The sequence below is a fragment of the Geotrypetes seraphini genome, chromosome 5 (genome assembly GCF_902459505.1).
Source record: "Geotrypetes seraphini chromosome 5, aGeoSer1.1, whole genome shotgun sequence".
Lineage (NCBI taxonomy): Eukaryota > Metazoa > Chordata > Amphibia > Gymnophiona > Dermophiidae > Geotrypetes > Geotrypetes seraphini.
The window spans coordinates 201443232-201462207 of record NC_047088.1 but is presented as its reverse complement, the minus strand read 5'-3'; the positions used below and the strand labels follow the sequence as shown (position 1 = coordinate 201462207).

Here is an 18976-nt window from a genome sequence, read left to right as displayed (position 1 = left end):
TCGTTGGAGGAGGACCTGGACCCTTTGGGAGCCCTCCAGGATCCTCTCGGGAGAACAGATGCCGTTAGTGGCAGCTTTGCGATTCCATCTGCTGGTGAGGATATGTCCGTGGTGCACATTTTTCATGAAGAGCTGCAGGAGCTGATTCTTCAGGTCTCTTCAATGTTGCACTTCGAGGAAGATGCGAAGGAGCCACCACGTGTTGTGGACCCTCTTCTTCAGGGGATCCGCTCTGCATCCCGCTCTTTTCCTATGCATCAGGATATTTGCGATATTGTCCTTGCGCAGTGGAAAGCGCTAAAGACGCCCTTTTGTTTTGCGCGCTCTATGACTCGCCTGTATCACATCCCAGAGGAGGATAGGGATACCTTGAAGTTGCCGGTGGTGGACGATGTGGTCTCAGCCATCGTGAAATGGCATAGGTTGCCCATTGAGGGCAGCTCAGCCTTATGGGACTCTGAGGAGCGTAGGTTAGAGGCACTTCTTAAGCAGAATTTTGATGTCTCTATCTTAGGGGTCCAGGCAGTGATATGTGGTGGTCTGGTGGCTCGGGTCTGTTTTCGGTGGGCCAAGCGTGTCCTTCACCATGAGTCTGATGAATGGTCCTTGGTGGAACAGGAAGTAGCCAAAATTGAGATGGCTGCCTCTTATCTCTCTGATGCCCTGTATGACTTGTTTTGGGCATCAGCCAAGTCCATGGTTCTCGGAGTGGCTGCACATTGTACTTTGTGGCTTCGGGCTTGGTCGGCGGATGCGGCATCTAAGCCTCAGTTGACAAAGTTTCCCTTTCAGAGGAACTTATATACAAAGGATTAAGCCACACAGGACTTCACCTCAACTGTTCATCTCTTCTGATCCTAACATATTAGGCCAGCCTGTAACCAAGAGAACTATTTCCACATGGCTGGTGGCCTGTATTTCCTTCTGCTACGCCTGGAATGCAGCTCGAGGGATGCATTACAGCACACAAGGTCCGAGCTATGGCAGCATCAGTAGCTTTCTTATATTCCACTCCCATTGATGAAATTTCCAAAGTAGCAACTTGGTCCTCAATTCACACATTCACATCTCACTACTGTCTAAAATCTTATTCCAGATAAGATGGTCATTTCAGCCAGTATTACATGATTTATTTTCTTCTTAATGGTCAACTCTGCTTCCATCCCATTATGTTCAACTAGGGAGTCCCACATGTGAGAATATCCTGCCTGCTTGTCTTAGGATAAAGCACAGTTACCGTAACAGGTGTTTTCCGGGGACAGCAGACAGATATTCTCACATCCCTCCCATCTCCCCTGGTTGGCTTCTTAGCTTGCTTATGGAACTGAGTTATTGCGAGCTGGTGTCAGTCAGGAAGGCACTCGTACATGCGTGGTGCGGGGCAGTCGCAAAGTTTCTAAAATGCTAGGAAGTTCTTCAGAGGGTAGTGGACACCTGGAATGTGCTTCCAGAGGAGGTGGTAGAGCAGAGTACGATTTTGGGGTTCAAAACGGGATTGGACGAATTCCTGAAGGAAAGGGGTATTGAGGGGTATGGTTAGAGGGATACTATACAAGGCAAAATGTTGTAAGTAAAAGATCACTAACAGGTCTTTGACCTGGAGGACCGCCGCGGGAGCGGGCTGCTGGGCACGATGGATCTATGGTCTGACTCGGCAGAGACGATGTTTATGTTCTTATGTAACTTCCAACAACAAACACTTTTGTTTAGAACCATTCAAATTGTCATGACTCCTGATGCAGGTGGTTTCACTGAAGACCATACCTCTAAGCAAGTAGAAAACCTGCTATCTTACCTCGACGCGTTAACCTAAAAGATCTTATACCCACAAATCACACACGAGAAAGGTCACCAACTAAACATTACAGCCTTCATGACCCAATAGCCCATTCTACCAGAGATTCAAATCTCAAATGGAAAATGGTCCAGATTCATCTGTTCAAACATTATACATGCACCTTCAATATCAACTGGGCCAAAGGCAAAACCAAACCAAAATCCCAAAGCTTAACCTACAAATCATGTACATATATCGACCCCTCCAAATTCTGGAATAAAACAGACGCTACAGTCCAAGAATGTGACCCCAAAGATTTCATCTCACAATGGTGCAATATAATAATAATAAATAATAACTTTATTTTTCTATACCGCCATAGTCAGACGAAAGAAGGTTGGACATTCAGCGAATTACAGATGCATTGGGGGAAAGTTACAGAAGTAGGGGTGGGGGGTGGGAGGGTAGTGAAGGGAAAGTGAGAGGGGTAGGAATTGTCTGAAGATTGCTTTGGGTTGGAGGGGGACAAAGTGTAGGTCTGTTTAGGTGATGTATTTGTCAAACAGAGTGGTTTTGATAGATTTTCAGAATGCGTTGTAGGTCTGTCTGGTTTTATTTATGTAGTTTCCCAGCCAGGATTGTTGTCTGTTAGCTTGGAACTTGAAGGTTCTGTCAAGGTAGGATTTGTATTTGCAGCCAGTAATTTTAGGATAGGCGAAGATGTTTTTGTTTCTGGTTGTTCGTGTGGGGTTGTATAGAGTAAAGTGTGATACAACTACCCAGATGAGCTAGCCCCAATACAAACAAAAACCAGAATCAGCAGGCGATCAGACAAATGGTTCGACAACGAACTACTCCTACTCAAAAGACAATGTAGGTGACTAGAAAGAAAATGGAGAAAAAGTAACTAAGAGCACACAAGAGCAACATGGAAAAAACTAAACCAACAATACAAACTAAAACTAAAAGAAAAAAGAAAGACATACTACACAAACCAAATAGCCATAGAAGCCCAAGACACAAAAAAACTATTCCAATTACTAAAAGAACTCACAGACACCAAACCCTACCTAGCCAAAAACAACAACCCTCCCCCTTCAGCCACCCTTTTAGCTGAATACTTTAAAAACAAAATTACAACTGCCAGGACAAACTTCGCAGGAACCCCAACCCACCTAGAGGAGATCACAATGCCCCCCACAGAAAAAGAATCAGCCGCAGCAGATAGAACCTGGTCCCACTTCTCCACAATACGATGGTCTGACCTTAACAAACTCTATAAAAAATACAGCCACGCAACTTGCGGCCTCAACCAATGCCCTCCATACCTATTAATAATAATAATAATTTTATTTTTTATATACCGCCTAACCAAAAATGGTTCTAGGTGGTTTACAACAAATAAGCACTAGTCATACAGTGAAGAGTACAATTTAAAAGGAAAGTACAATTCTAAACAATGTACAATAAATAAGACCTATTTCTACAATGAAGAATATAATTTTTTTTTAAAGTGCAATTTAAAAGAATGGCTCTGAGAGGTTTACGACAAACAAGAATCGATCATACAGTAAAAATACAATTTAAAAGATGATACATTACATAACAGAAGCATAAAATTTTTAAATGAGAAAATCAGTTAGGATACAAATTTTTCAAATAGTTGGGTCTTCAATAATTTTCTAAAATTAAGATAAGAGGATCCTAACATAATTTTACCGAACCAACCATTCAATTTGGCAGCTTGAAAAGAGAGAATTCTCTCAAGAAATCTTTTGTAACAACATAATTTAACAGAAGGAAATGTAAACAAACAAACTCTGCATGTAACCTTATTAAAAGCCTCCAGCTTAAAATTCCGCACCCTCCTCATGCAACGGATACAAACCATGCTCACAGATGGCCTTTTCCGACAAGACCTCTCCGAAATTATCGTCACCCCGATTTTAAAAGACCCAAAAGGAGCAACAGATCAACCATCCAATTACAGACCCATAGCCTCAATTCCACTATATGTCAAGCTAATGGAATGCCTCATAGCTAAACTCCTCACCAACTACCTAGAAAACCACAATTTGCTCTACCCTACACAGTCTGGATTCAGAACCAACTTCAGCACTGAGACACTACTAGGCTCCTTTCTGGACACAGCTAGATAACACCTCAGCACAGGCAAAAATAAATGCTGATTATTCAACTACATCTCACTGCAGCATTTGACCTGGTAGATCATGACATCCTGCTACAAATACTAGATACAATAGGAATCACAGGCAAAGTACACACATGGTTTCAAGGATTCCTACAATCCAGGACCTACAGAGTAAAGACAAACAAAGACAAATCAGAACCATGATCCAACCCCTGTGGCGTACCCCAAGGATCGCCTTTATCCCCAACACTTTTCAATCTCTACATTGCATCCCTCGGCACCTGCCTAGACAAAATAGGCTTAACCTCCTATAGTGTCCCACACCACAGGCTGCTAAGCAAGATGGAATCGATGGGGTTAGGAGAGACACTAACTGCATGGGTCAATGATTGGCTGAGTGGCAGACTTCAGAGGGTGGTGACCAGTGGAGTGCCGCAGGGCTCGGTCCTGGGTCCACTCCTTTTCAACATATTCATAGGGGATCTGACTCAAGAGCTTCAAGGTAAAATAACACTATTCGCCGATGACGCCAAACTATGTAATATAGTAAGTGAATGCAGTTTACAGAATTATATGGCGCAGGACCTGCTTACATTGGAAAGTTGGTCCTCAACCTGGCAGCTAGGCTTCAATGCTAAGAAATGTAAGGTCATGCACCTCAGAAGCGGAAATCCATGCAGAACGTACTTCTTGAACGGAGAAACTTTAACTAGGACTTCAGCAGAACGAGATTTAGGAGTAATCATCAGTGCAGACATGAAAACTGCCAATCAAGTGGAGAAGGCTTCATCTAAGGCAAGGCAGATATTGGGTTGTATCAATAGAAGTTTCGTCAGCCGAAAGCCTGAAGTCATAATGCCGTTGTATAGGGCCATGGTGAGACCTCATCTGGAGTACTGTGTGCAATTCTGGAGGCCACATTACAGTAAAGATGTGCGCAGAATTGAATCGGTTCAGCTGACGGCCACCAGGATGATCTCGGGGCTCAAGGGTCTCTCGTATGAAGAGAGACTGAACAAATTGCAGCTCTACACTCTCGAGGAACGTAGGGAGAGGGGAGACATGATCGAAACATTTAAGTATCTCACGGGACGTGTCGAAGTGGAAGATGATATTTTCTTTCTCAAGGGACCCTCGGCCACAAGAGGGCACCCCTCAAACTCAGGGGCGGAAAATTTCATGGCGACACCAGAAAGTATTTCTTCACAGAGAGAGTGGTTGATCATTGGAACAAGCTTCCAGTGCAGGTGATCGAGGCAGACAGCGTGCCAGACTTTAAGAATAAATGGGATACCCATGTGGGATCCCTACGAGGGTCAAGATAAGGAAATTGGGTCATTAGGGCATAGACACGGGGTGGGTAAGCAGAGTGGGCAGACTTCATGGGCTGTAGCCCTTTTCTGCCATCATCTTCTATGTTTCTATATAGCTATGCAGATGACATAACCATTCTCATTCCTTTTGATCAGCCAACCCCACCATGACAGACACACTACATAGAACTCTAGAAACAATGACAACATGGATGAAAGACCACAAACTAAAACTGAACGCATACAAAACAAAATAAAACCCCAACCATAACAAACCTAGTAATAAACTCAATCACATACCCCATTTAACCCACTCTAAAACTTCTGGCAATGCTGATAGACAGATGCTGCACCATGCAACCACAAATAAACAATACAGAAATCATTCGTGGTCACGAGAAACTTAAGGCAAGTTCGAAAATTCTTCGACAGAAAACAATTCCAGCTCATTGTTCAGTCCCTAGTCCTAGGTCTCCTTGACTACTGCAACATCCTATATTTCCCCTGCCCCGCAACAATGATAAAACAACTACAAACAGTACAAAACACAGCCCTGAGACTAATCTATTCACTAAGAAAACACGACTACATCACCGAGGCATGCCTCGACTCATACTGGCTCCCAATTCAAGCAAGAATACTATTTAAATTCTACTGGCTATTATTGAAATCCATAAATGGTGACAGCCCAGCCTAGTTGAATAACCGCCTAATCCAAACTACCACAACCAGACACAGGAGAACCCAGACACCATTCATATACCCTCCAATCAGAGATATCAAATGGAAAAAACTGTACGATGGCCTTCTAGCAACACAGGCAGCAAAACTAGACCACCAATTCTCCAATCTACTAATCGCGACCCTAGACTACAAAACTTTCAGAAAAGAAATAAAAACCCTGCTATTCAAGAAATCCATGAAGACTAACTAACACCATATGAAACATTTCAATCCCCTGAAGCAACCTGCTCTACTCTGTAACACCTCTGGACATGTCCAGAAATCCTCTTCTGTAATCCGCCTTGAACCGCAAGGTAATGTAATAAAAATCGCTAATGTAATTGTTGAGTCCTTCTTCTGAATGCCTACTGTTTTAGGAGGATTTGTTTTTTTTTTGTAAACCTAGGGGTTTTTTTCATTATAATAAACTTTGTAAGTATTCGCCATTTAACTTGCAGCCTTTGACAAGAGTAAGTGCTTTTACCTAAAGTTAGACATGTGTATGCCAGCTTATGCTCTATTCTATAACAACAATTTTGCACAAAATCGTTATTATAGAATTGGTGCTGAGCACCCATATTTTTTGCATTTAATTTTAGGCACTTGGCCAAGAAATATTACACTGGCTATATAATGCAAAACCTAAAGTTTTTGAATAGTATTAAATATATGGTCTTTATTTTCCTTATCTGAAAATTTTGTGGTAATACATTTGTAATTCCACTTTCACTTAAAACATGAATAGGATTTCAGGAGGTAGCACAAATTTTGTATTAATTTTCTTATTTAAACAGATTTTTGGAAACTGTGTGACAGATGCCACTCTTGCTCTTGGAATACTAATTGTTACTCACAGTGTGGGTTTAGTGAAACTGTACAGCTTCGAGTGGATCATGGATCAGGTAATGTAGAAGCAAAAGATGTGATGCAAACAGAATATAATGAAACCAAACCAGTGCAAAGGTATTAGGTACCCTATGAAATCCTTTAACATCATTCTTTCCTCCCCAATTATCTTTCAAGCTCCATGGCTCCCTTCTTCCCTGAGATTTTGATATGAAACTTGATAGTCATGATAACCCAAAATCATCTTTTAGAACCATCCTGTAAAAAAATGCATAATTGGATATCATACTTAAAAACATTGTGCTCTGTGTGTGTAAAAGCAAACAAAAACAATACTGCAAGAAAATGTACAGGGTACAGGAATTTATTAAAATCACAAAAACAAAAATCAAAAAACAAAGTGCATAGACTACATCAAAAAAAATATCCAAAACAACTGGTCCCAAAGATCCTGTGGACCAGACCCGACAGTCCATGTTTCGAAGAAACACTCCTTCTCAGGGGTCCCTACTGGTAGTACACAGAGTATCAGAAAACCAGAATAGAAAACGAAATTGGTAGTCAACAAGTGTAAAACTCTCCTGTACAGCGCGATGAGGTCTGTAGATCAGATAGCAAAGTAAAAAGTTTTGTTTGTTTTGCTCTGTGTGTGTATGTATACATATACTATAGATATATACACACAGAGAGAAAATAAGGTTATTTCTAAAAGCCATTTACCTGTTTATTTATTAAAAAGTCTACTATACCACCTTTACTAAATGGGTAGGTCAAAGTACGGTAGTTTACAATCTAAAAAGTTTTAAAGATAGAAAGGAAGGCCAATATGATATAAGAGAGATTAAAAAGAGACAGTCCTACCCTAAAAACCTAAAATAAAGGATATATTTCCTTAGGCAATATAACTGATAATCGGAGCTACACCCATTTACCTATTCAAAAAAATGAGTTTTGAGAAGTATTTTGAATTTCGTAAATTATAAAGGGGGGGGCATGCCACAGCCTGGGAACCAAAAAGAAAAAAGCGAAGTATTGAGTTGATTCATAATGTGCTTAAGATGGTGCAGTACAAGATTATTAAAATCCATAAATCTTGGTTCTGATTGGGAATATAAAGAAAGGGAAGTCTGGATAAATAGTCTAGAACTTCAGTGTGAATTGCTTTATAAGTTAAGATTTTAAATGTAATATAAAGTTGAATAGGAAGCCAATGTAAATTTTGGGTTGTTTGAAAATTACCCACCCTCTCTGGAAGAAAAGTACAGACTGATGACTTTTGAGTTAAAATGGCTGTCAGGTTTTATTGTTGCTTTGATTGCTGGTCTTTGTCATGCATCAGAAACTGCTAGCCTAGGCAGATGCCTAGTTTGTCTAATGATTAAGCCAGCCTTGCCAAGCAGATTTTGAGTTTAAAAAATTAGTAGGCATCACATGAATATTTAAGTGTTAAAATGTGATCATATTGTTTTAAAAATAGCGATATATCTAGTTTTCAATTTTTAGTGGATTCTACTTGTCTTAGGCCATTTTATATGGTGGATGTCCACCTTTCAGGTTTGCAATATGCTTTTAGTTTAGTTTTTGTGGTTGTACCTGTTTTGTTGTTAATCTTCTAATAAAGACATCTATAAAAAAAAATTTTAAATGGTCCTGTTGGATAGAAGTTTGAGGAAACACTGATTTATTGAGTTTAGGAAGGAATTTTTTATCCAAAGAGCAAAAATTAGTCAATGTTCTGTAGTGTGTTCACCTTCAAATCTTTGCTTAGTTTAAATGATTGGTAGAGAGCTGCAGTGTCATAACAGTAATGAGAGCTTTTATTTTTCATTCTAGTTTATGGAGCAGAGACTTGATTTGAGACAGGCATGTAACTGGAATGGCATGGCTGGAGTTATAGGAGACTTTCCTTTTGGCATTCCTTGTAACATTAAAATAACAGGTATTGTAGTTGTATTGGCAGATTATAGAAAGTGTTAAAAATATTTCTTACCATACAAAAACTCTTCCTTTTGCTACTTAACCAGCAGATGAAAATTATTCTCCTATACCAGCAGATGGGAACAGAGCATGGCATTTGCTGATTTCACCCTATATAGGGTCCTGTGCATTCCAGTATTCAGTGTCCCCAACAGATGGTTGGCACAGACTTATTCAGCTCTGAGGAATCTTGAGTTGGCTGGGTGGAAAGGAGCCAGGAAAATAAAGAGTAGAGGATAAGCCTCCTGGATGGTGGGACTAATGGTTTTTTCCCCATCCCCCAATTTGAGACTTGACCAGGGATGGATTTAAGGTCCTTGTTGCCCTCTGTGCCCATAAATAGTGTTTCAAACAATGTTGTGTCTTTATTCAGTCTTCATTAACCCCTTTAGATGTAAGATAAACCCTCACCCAGCGGTAATCAAAGTAGTTGAAGCTATTAGGAATGCTACTTGTTTGACAGTCTCAAGAGTTACCAAATTATGTTGATCAAGCATTTGTCTAAAGCTACTAACTATCTTGTACACCCAACCTTAGAACACGTTAACTTTTTTTCGCCATTTTCAAACACAAAAACATCCAAGTTCAAATACATCTAAATCCAGACCATTTGAATGTAGGAGGGACCAATATTGTGATGGACTAGCCACACAGATGTGCCAACAGAGCTCGTAGAGGGCACTGCTGTGAAATTCACATAAAGAGTACCAGATGTACATCTCATCATAACCCCCTTATAATTTATGGTGAGCCTTCCACCCCCCCAAACCTACTAAACCCACCTGTCTACCACCCCAATTGCCCTTATGGCTATAGGTGGCATCTATATGGCAGTATAGTAACATAGTAGATGACGGCAGATAAAGACCCGAATGGTCCATCCAGTCTGCCCTACCTGATTCAACTTAAATTATTTAAATTTTTTCTTCTTAGCTATTTCTGGGCAAGAATCCAAAGCTGTACCCGGTACTGTGCTTGGGTTCCAACTGCCGAAATCTCCGTTAAAACCTACCCCATCCCATCTAAACTCTCCCAGCCATTGAAGCCCTCTCCAGCCCATCCTCCCCCAAACGGCCATATACAGACACAGACCGTGCCTTAGTTCAATATTTAATATTATTTTCTGATTCTAGATCCTCTGTGTTCATCCCACGCTTCTTTGAACTCAGTCACTGTTTTCCTCTCCACCACCTCTCTCGGGAGAGCATTCCAGGCATCCACTACCCTCTCCGTAAAGTAGAATTTCCTAACATTGCCCCTGAATCTACCACTCCTCAACCTCAAATTATGTCCTCTGGTTTTACCATTTTCCTTTCTCTGGAAAAGATTTTGAACGTCTGAATCATATCTTCCCTGTCCCTCCTTTCCTCTAGGGTATACATATTCAGGGCTTCCAATCTCTCCTCATACGTCTTCTGGCGCAAGCCTCCTATCATTTTCGTCGCCTTCCTCTGGTCTTCTTATGTCCTTCGCCAGATACAGTCTCCAAAACTGAACACGATACTCCAAGTGGGGCCTTACCAATGAACTGTACAGCGGCATCAACACCTTCTTCCTTCTACTGGCTACACCTCTCTTTATACAGCCCAGCACCCATCTGGCAGCAGCCACTGCCTTGTCACACTGTTTTTTCGCCTTTAGGTCTTTGGACACTATTACCCCAAGGTCCCTCTCCCCGTCCGTGCATATCAGCTTCTCACCTCCCGATTATTAATTCCCAAATGCATTACTCTGCATTTCTTTGCATTGAATTTTAGTTGCCAGGCATTAGACCATTCCTCTAACTTTTGCAGATTCTTTTTCATATTTTCCACTCCCTCTTCGGTGTCTACTCTGTTACAAATCTTGGTATCATCTGCAAAAAGGCACACTTTTCCTTCTAACCCTTCAGCAATGTCACTCACAAACATATTAAACAGGATCGGACCCAGCACCGAACCCTGAGGGACTCCACTAGTCACCTTTCCTTCCTCTGAGCGAATACCATTAACCACCACCCTCTGGCGTCTGTCCGACAGCCAGTTTCTGACCCAGTTCACCACTTTGGGTCCTAACTTCAGCCCTTCAAGTTTGTTCAACAGCCTCCTATGAGGAACTGTATCAAAGGCTTTGCTGAAATCTAATATCTAGCATATGTCCTCGATCCAGCTCTCTGGTCACCCAATCAAAAAATTCAATCAGGTTCGTTTGGCACGATTTACCTTTTGTAAAGCCATGTTGCCTCGGATCCTGTAACCCATTAGATTCAAGGAAGTACACTATCCTTTCTTTCAGCAACACTTCCATTATTTTTCCAACAACCGAAGTGAGGCTCACCGGCCTGTAGTTTCCTGCTTCATCCCTGTGACCACTTTTGTGAATAGGGACCACATCCGCTTTCCTCCAATCCCCAGGAACCACTCCCGTCTCCAGAGATTTGTTGAACAAGTCTTTAATAGGACTCGCCAGAACCTCTCTGAGCTCCCTTAGTATCCTGGGATGGATCCCATCTGGTCCCATCGCTTTGTCCACCTTCAATTTTTCAAATTGCTCATAAACACTCTCCTCCGTGAACAGCGCAGAATCTACTCCATTTTCTCGTGTAAGTCTGCCAGACAATCTCGATTCTTCTCCAGGATTTTCTTCTGTGAACACAGAACAGAAGTATTTGTTTAGCACATTTGCTTTATCCTCATCACTCTCCACATATCGGTTCCCAGCATCTTTTAGTTTATCAATTCCAGTTTTCATCTTCCTCCTGTCACTAATATGTCTGAAAAAATTTTTGTCTCCCTTTTTTACATTTATAGCCATTTGTTCTTCCGCCTGTGCTTTCGCCAGACGTATCTCTCTCTTGGCTTCTTTCAGTTTCACCCTGTAGTCCTTTCTGCACTCCTTGGGTTTATTTATATTTCACGAACGCCAACTCTTTCGCCTTTATTTTCTCAGCCACTAGTTTGGAGAACCATATTGGCTTCCTTTTTCTCTTGTTTTTATTTATTTTCTTCACATAAAAGTCTGTAGCCATTTTTATCGCTCCTTTCAGCTTAGACCACTGTCTTTCTACTTCTCTTCTGTCCTCCCATCCTAACAGCTCTTTCTTCAGGTACTCTCCCATTGCATTAAAGTCCGTACATTTGAAATCTAGGACTTTAAGTATCGTGCGGCTGCTCTCCAGTTTAGCCGTTATATCAAGCCAAACCGTTTGATGATCGCTACTTCCCAGGTGAGCACCCACTCAAACATTAGAGATACTCTCTCCATTTGTGAGGACCAGATCTAATATCGCTTTTTCCCTCGTGGGTTCCATCACCATTTGTCTGAGCAGAGCCTCTTGAAAGGCATCCACAATCTCCCTACTTCTTTCCGATTCCGCAGACAGAACATTACAGTCTGCATCCAGCAGGTTGAAATCTCACAACAGCAGCACCTCCTCTTTCCTTCCAAACTTTTGGATATCCACAATCAGATCCTTATCAATTTGCTGCGATTGAGTTGGAGGTCTGTAGACTACACCCACGTAGATAGAAGTTCCATCTTCTCTTTTCAGAGCAATCCATATCGCTTCTTCCTTTCCCCAGGTCCCTTGCATTTCGGTCGCTTGTCCATGAGGCTGCCTGAAAAGATAGTAGTCGTTCCTGAAATTTCTTGTAGTTACATCCTTTCACAGAAAGGAAAGAAAACAACAAGTGAGTTTTCCTACGATGTTTAGAATTTGTGATAATAAAAGATTCCATAAGATACTCAAGAATTGATCTTTACATAGAGAGCTACTCCTCCACCTTTTTGACCATCTCTGTCCCGGTATGTTTGCATCCCATCCATATGATTCACTGAACCATGTCTCTGTGATAGCGACAATATCTAGATCTGCCTATAAGGGAGGGATCTGGAGTGGGCAGACTCGTTGGGCCGCTGGCCCATTTCTGCCGTCATACTCTGTTTCTATGTTTCTAACATCAGGGCTTGCAGATCATGAACTTTGTTGCTTAGACTGCGAGCATTTGTGGTCATCGCTTTCCAGCTATTTTACTACTATCACATCTTTTCTTTTGCTGGGGGTAGTCTCTATAATTGTCCTTCATACATACACCACCCCCACCTTCTAGTTTAAATGCCTAGAAACATATTGTCTAAATTTCTCTACAAGGTTTCTTTTTCCTGCTGTAGTAATATGTAGCCCATCGGTGCAATATAGCTTCTTGTCCTTCCCCATCCTCCTATGTACCTGAAGCCTTCTTGATGACACCAGGCTTTGAGCCATGTATTAAAGTCCTCTGTGTTTTTCACTCTTTGCTCTCCCTTTCCATATGCAGGCAGTATTTCAGAAAAAAACTAAAGTCTTTACAAAAGGTTTCAAGCCCTAACCAAGCTCCCGAAAAGCTTTCTGTGCTGCAAGTGTGGAGTTGTTGGCCAGGTCATTTGTTCCCAGCTGGATAACAACATCAGTGTTAAAATCCTTAGTAGGGTTTTAGTGGCCTCACACTTTACACCATAAATGTAGTAGTTAGAGTGGCTTATGGGTCTGGATTCTCCTCTCTATGGTTCACTAGCCCACCCACCAGTCTACTTAAGGTACCTGTGTGCTGCTCTACTAGGCTTTTCCATACCAGGTCCTGCTGTTCTAGAGCAGGTATGTACTGTTTCATTCAGATCTTTGTGGGGTGGGAGGGGGGGTCAGTGACCACGGGGGGAGTGGGGGGAGTTATTACTTAATCCCTCCAGTGGTCATCTGGATGGTTTTATGTGAAACAATTTTTATTTGTGACTATACAAGGCAATATAACAATAAAGCAAAATCAAAACAATACAATTATAGCCATCTTCTTTTTTGGCGTGAACCCACTATCCACCCGTCCCCCGCACCTTATTGCTATGTTCAATCTGTTTGCTGGTAAATAAGGAAATCAGTTCAATAATATAACACTGCAGATTCCTCAAATCTAAACATAACAAGTGAGGTTGGAATCCTCAAAGCCCCACTAATACATGTTATAAGCTAAACAAAAACAGGAACATTATCCCACAGGCCTATTCCCTTACCCATTCCCCCCACCCATCCCCAAGAACAATGCAAGAAGAGATGACCAAAATGCTATAACTTCAAGTTCAAAGGTTCAGATCATTCAGCTCTAGACTTCTGGCTCTGTGTGGGGAGGAAATAGCCTCTCTGGCTTTTAAAAGCAACAAGTGATGAAGTTGATTTCGCCAATGTGTGGCAAATCCAGGACAAATTCAGGGTTTTCTCCCTTGAATAGCCAGGATTTGCACAAGGTTATGTTTGAGGTTCTGTCCCTTTAAGGTACTCAGATTCAGTATGAAGTGCCTGATGCTATTTTCCCATCCTGGCTTGGGGGGGCGGGACTTAGAGCTCCTAAAAAGCCAGCTCAGAGTAAAGGAAGTCAGAGAGGGAGGAGTAGGGATGAGAGCTTATTTATTCAGTTTTCTATACCGTTCTGGGGAGCTCAGAGCAGTTTACGTGAATTTGCTCAGATACTCAAATTCACTTACATGTATTCACTTACATGCATTCACTTACATGAATTTGCTCAGATACTCAAATTCATTTTTCCCTGTCTGTCTTGGCATGCTTACAATCTATCTAAAGTACCTGGGGCAATAGAGGGATTAAGTGATTTGTCTAGGGTCACAAGGAGAAGTGTGGGTTTGAACTCACAATTTCAGGGTGCTGAGGCTGTAGCTTTAACCACTGCGCCACACTCTACCCGTAGCAAAGTTTCCTTAAATAAAGTAAGAAAAAGGGGCTTAAAATTCTGACCAGAGTATTCTGAAAATCTTTAGAAATTATTGTTGCATTGAGTATATGTTCATTTCTACTATTCTATTTTTTACAGATACTCCTCCTCTGCTGTTTGAAGTATCTTGTCTTGAAAATTCATTTCAGATTGGAGGATATCCTTGGCACTATATCATCACTCCTAACAAAAGAAAGGATAAGGGAACTTATCACATCTGTTCTTTGAACAATAATGTTTTGGTAATTTGATAAATTTTTTATGAAACATTTTTGTGTTTCCTGAAGACAGCAATTTGCTGAGTTGCTCATATAGGTCATGTGACTTTGCTTTGTTCTAAATTGATGGAGTCTTTCACAGCCATCTGAAAAGGGCCAAAGACTTTGGCCAGAGGAGTGTGTGTGGCGTAGTGGTTGAAGCTACAGCCTCAGCACCCTGGGGTTGTGGGTTCAAACCCTGCCCTGCTCCTTGTGACCCTGGGCAAGTCACTTAATCCTCCATAGCCCCAGGTACGTTAGACAGATTGTGAGCCCACCGGGACAGAGAGGGAAAATGCTTGAGTACCTGATTGTAAAAACCGCTTAGATAAGAACATAAGAACATAAGACTTGCCTCTGTCGGGTCAGACCGGAGGTCCATCGTGCCCGGCAGTCCGCTCACGCGGCGGCCCCTCAGGTCCAGGACCTGATAGTGCTCCTACCCTAAAACTCACATATGCTTTTCGCTTTTGTCCTGTAGTGTAACCTTCTATCTATACCCTGTAATCCCCTTCTCTTTCAGGAAGTCATCCAGTCCCTTTTTGAAACCCAGTATTGTACTCTGTCCTATTACCTCCTTTGGAAGCGTGTTCCAGGTGTCCACCACCCTCTGAGTGAAGAAAAACTTCCTTGCATTCGTTTTGAATCTGTCCCCTCTCAGTTTTTCTGAGTGACCTCTTGTTTTTGTTGTCCCCGCTAGTCTGAAGAATCTGTCCCTATCCACCCTCTCTATGCCTTTCATGATTTTATATGTCTGTATCATGTCTCCTCTCAGTCTCCGCTTTTCCAGGGTAAAGAGCCCCAGTTTGTCCAACCTTTCGGCATATGAAAGGTTCTCCATTCCCTTTATCATCCTAGTTGCTCTCCTCTGGACCCTCTCAAGTATCGCCATGTCTTTCCTAAGGTACGGCGACCAGTATTGGACACAGTATTCCAGATGCGGTCGCACCATTGCTCGATACAATGGCAGGATGACCTCCTTCGTTCTGGTAGTGATACCTTTTTTGATAATGCCCAGCATTCTGTTCGCTTTCTTTGAGGCCGCTGCACATTGCGCCGCTGGCTTCATTGTTGTATCCACCAATACCCCCAGGTCTTTTTCTAGGGTGCCTTTCCCCATCTCCCTTCCTCCCATCGTATAGCTGTACATGGGGTTCCCTTTCCCGATGTGCAAGACCTTACATTTCTCCACATTGAAGCTCATCTGCCATCTTTTTGCCCACTCGCACAGTTTGTTCAGGTCGCTCTGTAGTTCTTTGCATTCCTCAACAGTTTTGACCCTGTTGGAGAGTTTTGTATCGTCCGCGAACTTGATAACTTCACATTTCGTGCCCGTTTCCAGATCGTTAATGAATATATTGAACAGCAGCGGTCCCAACACTGACCCCTGGGGGACACCACTCGTGACCTCTTTCCAGTCAGAGTAGTGTCCTTTTACTACTACCCTCTGTTTCCTATCCATCAGCCAATTTTGGATCCATCTGTGGACGTCCCCTTCCACCCCGTGGTTCCACAGTTTCTTCAGCAGGCGCTCGTGGGGTACCTTGTCAAAGGCTTTTTGGAAATCCAGATAAACTATGTCAATGGGGCTACCTTGGTCCAAATGTTTGCTTATCCCCTCAAAGAAATGTAGTAGATTCGTTTGGCACGATCGTCCTTTATAGAAACCGTGCTGGCTTGATCTCATCAGTTTATTTTTTTCTATATGCTCATTGATACCCTCCCTGATCAGTGATTCGACCATCTTCCCTGGAACTGAGGTCAAGCTCACCGGTCTATAGTTCCCCGGGTCGCCTCTCGATCCTTTTTTGAAGATTGGTGTAACATTTGCTATCCTCCAATCTTCCGGGATTATCCCTGATCTTAAGGATAGGTTGCAAATATGTCTGAGTAACTCCGCTATTTCGTCTCTGAGCTCTTTCAATATCCTCGGGTGGATCCCATCTGGGCCAGGAGATTTGTCGATTTTTAATCTATTTATCTGCCTTAGAATGGCTTCGAGGCTTACCTCCATGTATGATAATATACCCTCCTGATCCTCCTTGAAGATTTTTTCTGGTTCCGGCACGCTGGATGTGTCTTCTTTTGTAAAGACCGACGCGAAGAACTTGTTTAGTCTATCAGCCACCTCTTTTTCCTCCTTCACCACTCCTTTCTTGTCTCCCTCATCCAGGGGTCCCACCTCCTCCCTTGCTGGCTGTTTCCCTTTTACATATCTGAAAAATGGTTTAAAGTTTCTTGCTTCCTTGGCTAGTCTCTCCTCGTATTCTTTCTTGGCTTTTCTGACCACTCGGTGACATTCTTTCTGATGCTCCCTGTGCTCTTTCCAGTTTTCTTCCGTTTTGTCCTTCTTCCACTTCCGAAATGATGTTTTCTTGTCTCCTATCACTGTCTTTACTTCATTGTTTATCCATGCTGGGTCTTTAGTCTGATTCTTTTTGCCTCCTTTCCTAAATCTGGGTACATATAGGTGTTGTGCCTCGCTTACTGTGTCCTTGAGTAGGGACCAGGCTTGCTCCACAGACAGAGCTTTCTTGTAGCTGTTTCTGAGTTTCTTCTTCACCATTTGTCTCATGGCATCATAGTTCCCTTTTCTGAAGTTAAACGCTGTTCCCTTTGTTCTCTTCCCCTTTGGTAATCCTACTTCCACTTGGAACAGAATCATGTTGTGGTCACTGTTTCCTAGCGGTCCCATTACTTCCACTCCCTTTGCAGGTCCTTTAAGCCCGTTGAGGATCAGGTCCAGGATCGCTGCCCCTCTCGTTGGAGTCTGTACAAGTTGTTCCATGAAACAATCCTGGACGGCTTCCAGGAACTCCGTTTCCTTCGTGCATTTTGAATTTCCAAGATGCCAGTCTATCCCGGGATAGTTGAAATCTCCCATAACTATAGTGTTGGCGCTCTTGCATTCCCTCCTCAGTTCGGCTACCATTTCTGTATCCTCTGCTTCAAATTGCCCAGGTGGACGGTAGATCAGACCCATCTTTATCTCGGATCCGTTTTTTCCTGGTATTTTAACCCACAATGACTCTAGTTGTCCATTTACCGCTGCTGTATCCACACTGGTTGAGTGAATGGTTTCTCTTATGTACAGTGCTATTCCGCCTCCCTTCTGATAATTCCTATCTTTTCGGTAGAGTTTATACCCTGGCAGTACTATGTCCCATTTGTTTTCCTCGTTCCACCATGTTTCCGTGATCCCTATGATGTCTAGGTTCTCATTTTTGGCCATGACTTCCAATTCTCCCATTTTGTTTCTTAGGCTCCTTGCATTAGTGTACATGCAGTTCAAGTCCTGGCATTTAGTCTTCCTCGCTGTTTTCCCATGTGCTTCAGTCCTCTTTCTGTCCTCTTCCTGGCCAGCCAACTCCTGTATTTTATCTCCTTTGTCCTCCCTTTGTGATATGTTTCTATTGCCTCGCCCATGTGGCATGTTCGTATTTACTACTTCCTGAGCCTTCCATTCTTCCTGATCCTTTTTGACTTCCCCTTGTAGTATGTTTATCATGTCCTCCTCCCTCTTCATCTGTCTCCCTTGTTGTTTCATAACCTGTTGCTGTTCACATGTGTCTGCCCAGCATTTATCCCCCTCAGTACCTTCACTGGGTACTGGGTCCCGAACCGTCGATATCAGTTCGACTGTCGGCTTTCCCCTTCCATTTAGTTTAAAGCTTGCTCTATCGCTCTTCTGATGTTATTTGCTAGTTGTCTAGTTCCTGCCGTGCTCAGGTGCAGACCATCCTTCTTGTAGAGCTTGTTCTTTCCCCAGAACGTTGTCCAGTTCCTCACGAAGAGAAATCCCTCTTCCTCACACCATCTCCTCATCCAAGCATTTATTGATTGTAGTTCCGTCTGCCTCTTCGTTTCTGCCCTCGGTACTGGCAGGATCTCTGAGAAGGCTATCCTCTGGGTCCTCATCTTCAGTTTCCTTCCTAGGATCCTGAACTGTTCGGTCAGTGCATTCTTGCTGTAGTCTCTCCTGGTGACATCGTTCGTCCCGACGTGAACTATCACTGCTGTCTCTTCCGTCTCTGTTCCCTCCAGGATTCTTTCAATTCTGTCCACGATGTCCTTAGTTCTTGCTCCTGGGAGACAGGTCACTAGCCGATCCTCTCTCCCTCCTGCTACGTGACTGTCTACTTGCCTTAGGATTGAGTCTCCCACTAGGATTGCAGATTTCCCCTTTTTTAGCCTCC

The 18976-nt window shown here is 42.6% G+C and overlaps 1 protein-coding gene across 4 annotated transcripts in view; it reads left to right on the top strand.

Annotated features, from left to right (window-relative positions):
* Window positions 1–18976, top strand: part of DCAF17 (DDB1 and CUL4 associated factor 17) — a 99350-nt gene that overhangs the window by 39282 nt on the left and 41092 nt on the right. For all 4 annotated transcript variants that reach the window (XM_033947205.1, XM_033947206.1, XM_033947204.1 and 1 more), the window contains exons 8-10: window positions 6760–6867; window positions 8645–8750; window positions 14623–14765. In XM_033947205.1, coding sequence (XP_033803096.1) covers window positions 6760–6867; window positions 8645–8750; window positions 14623–14765 — 357 coding nt within the window. The remainder of the gene's footprint in view (window positions 1–6759; window positions 6868–8644; window positions 8751–14622; window positions 14766–18976) is intronic.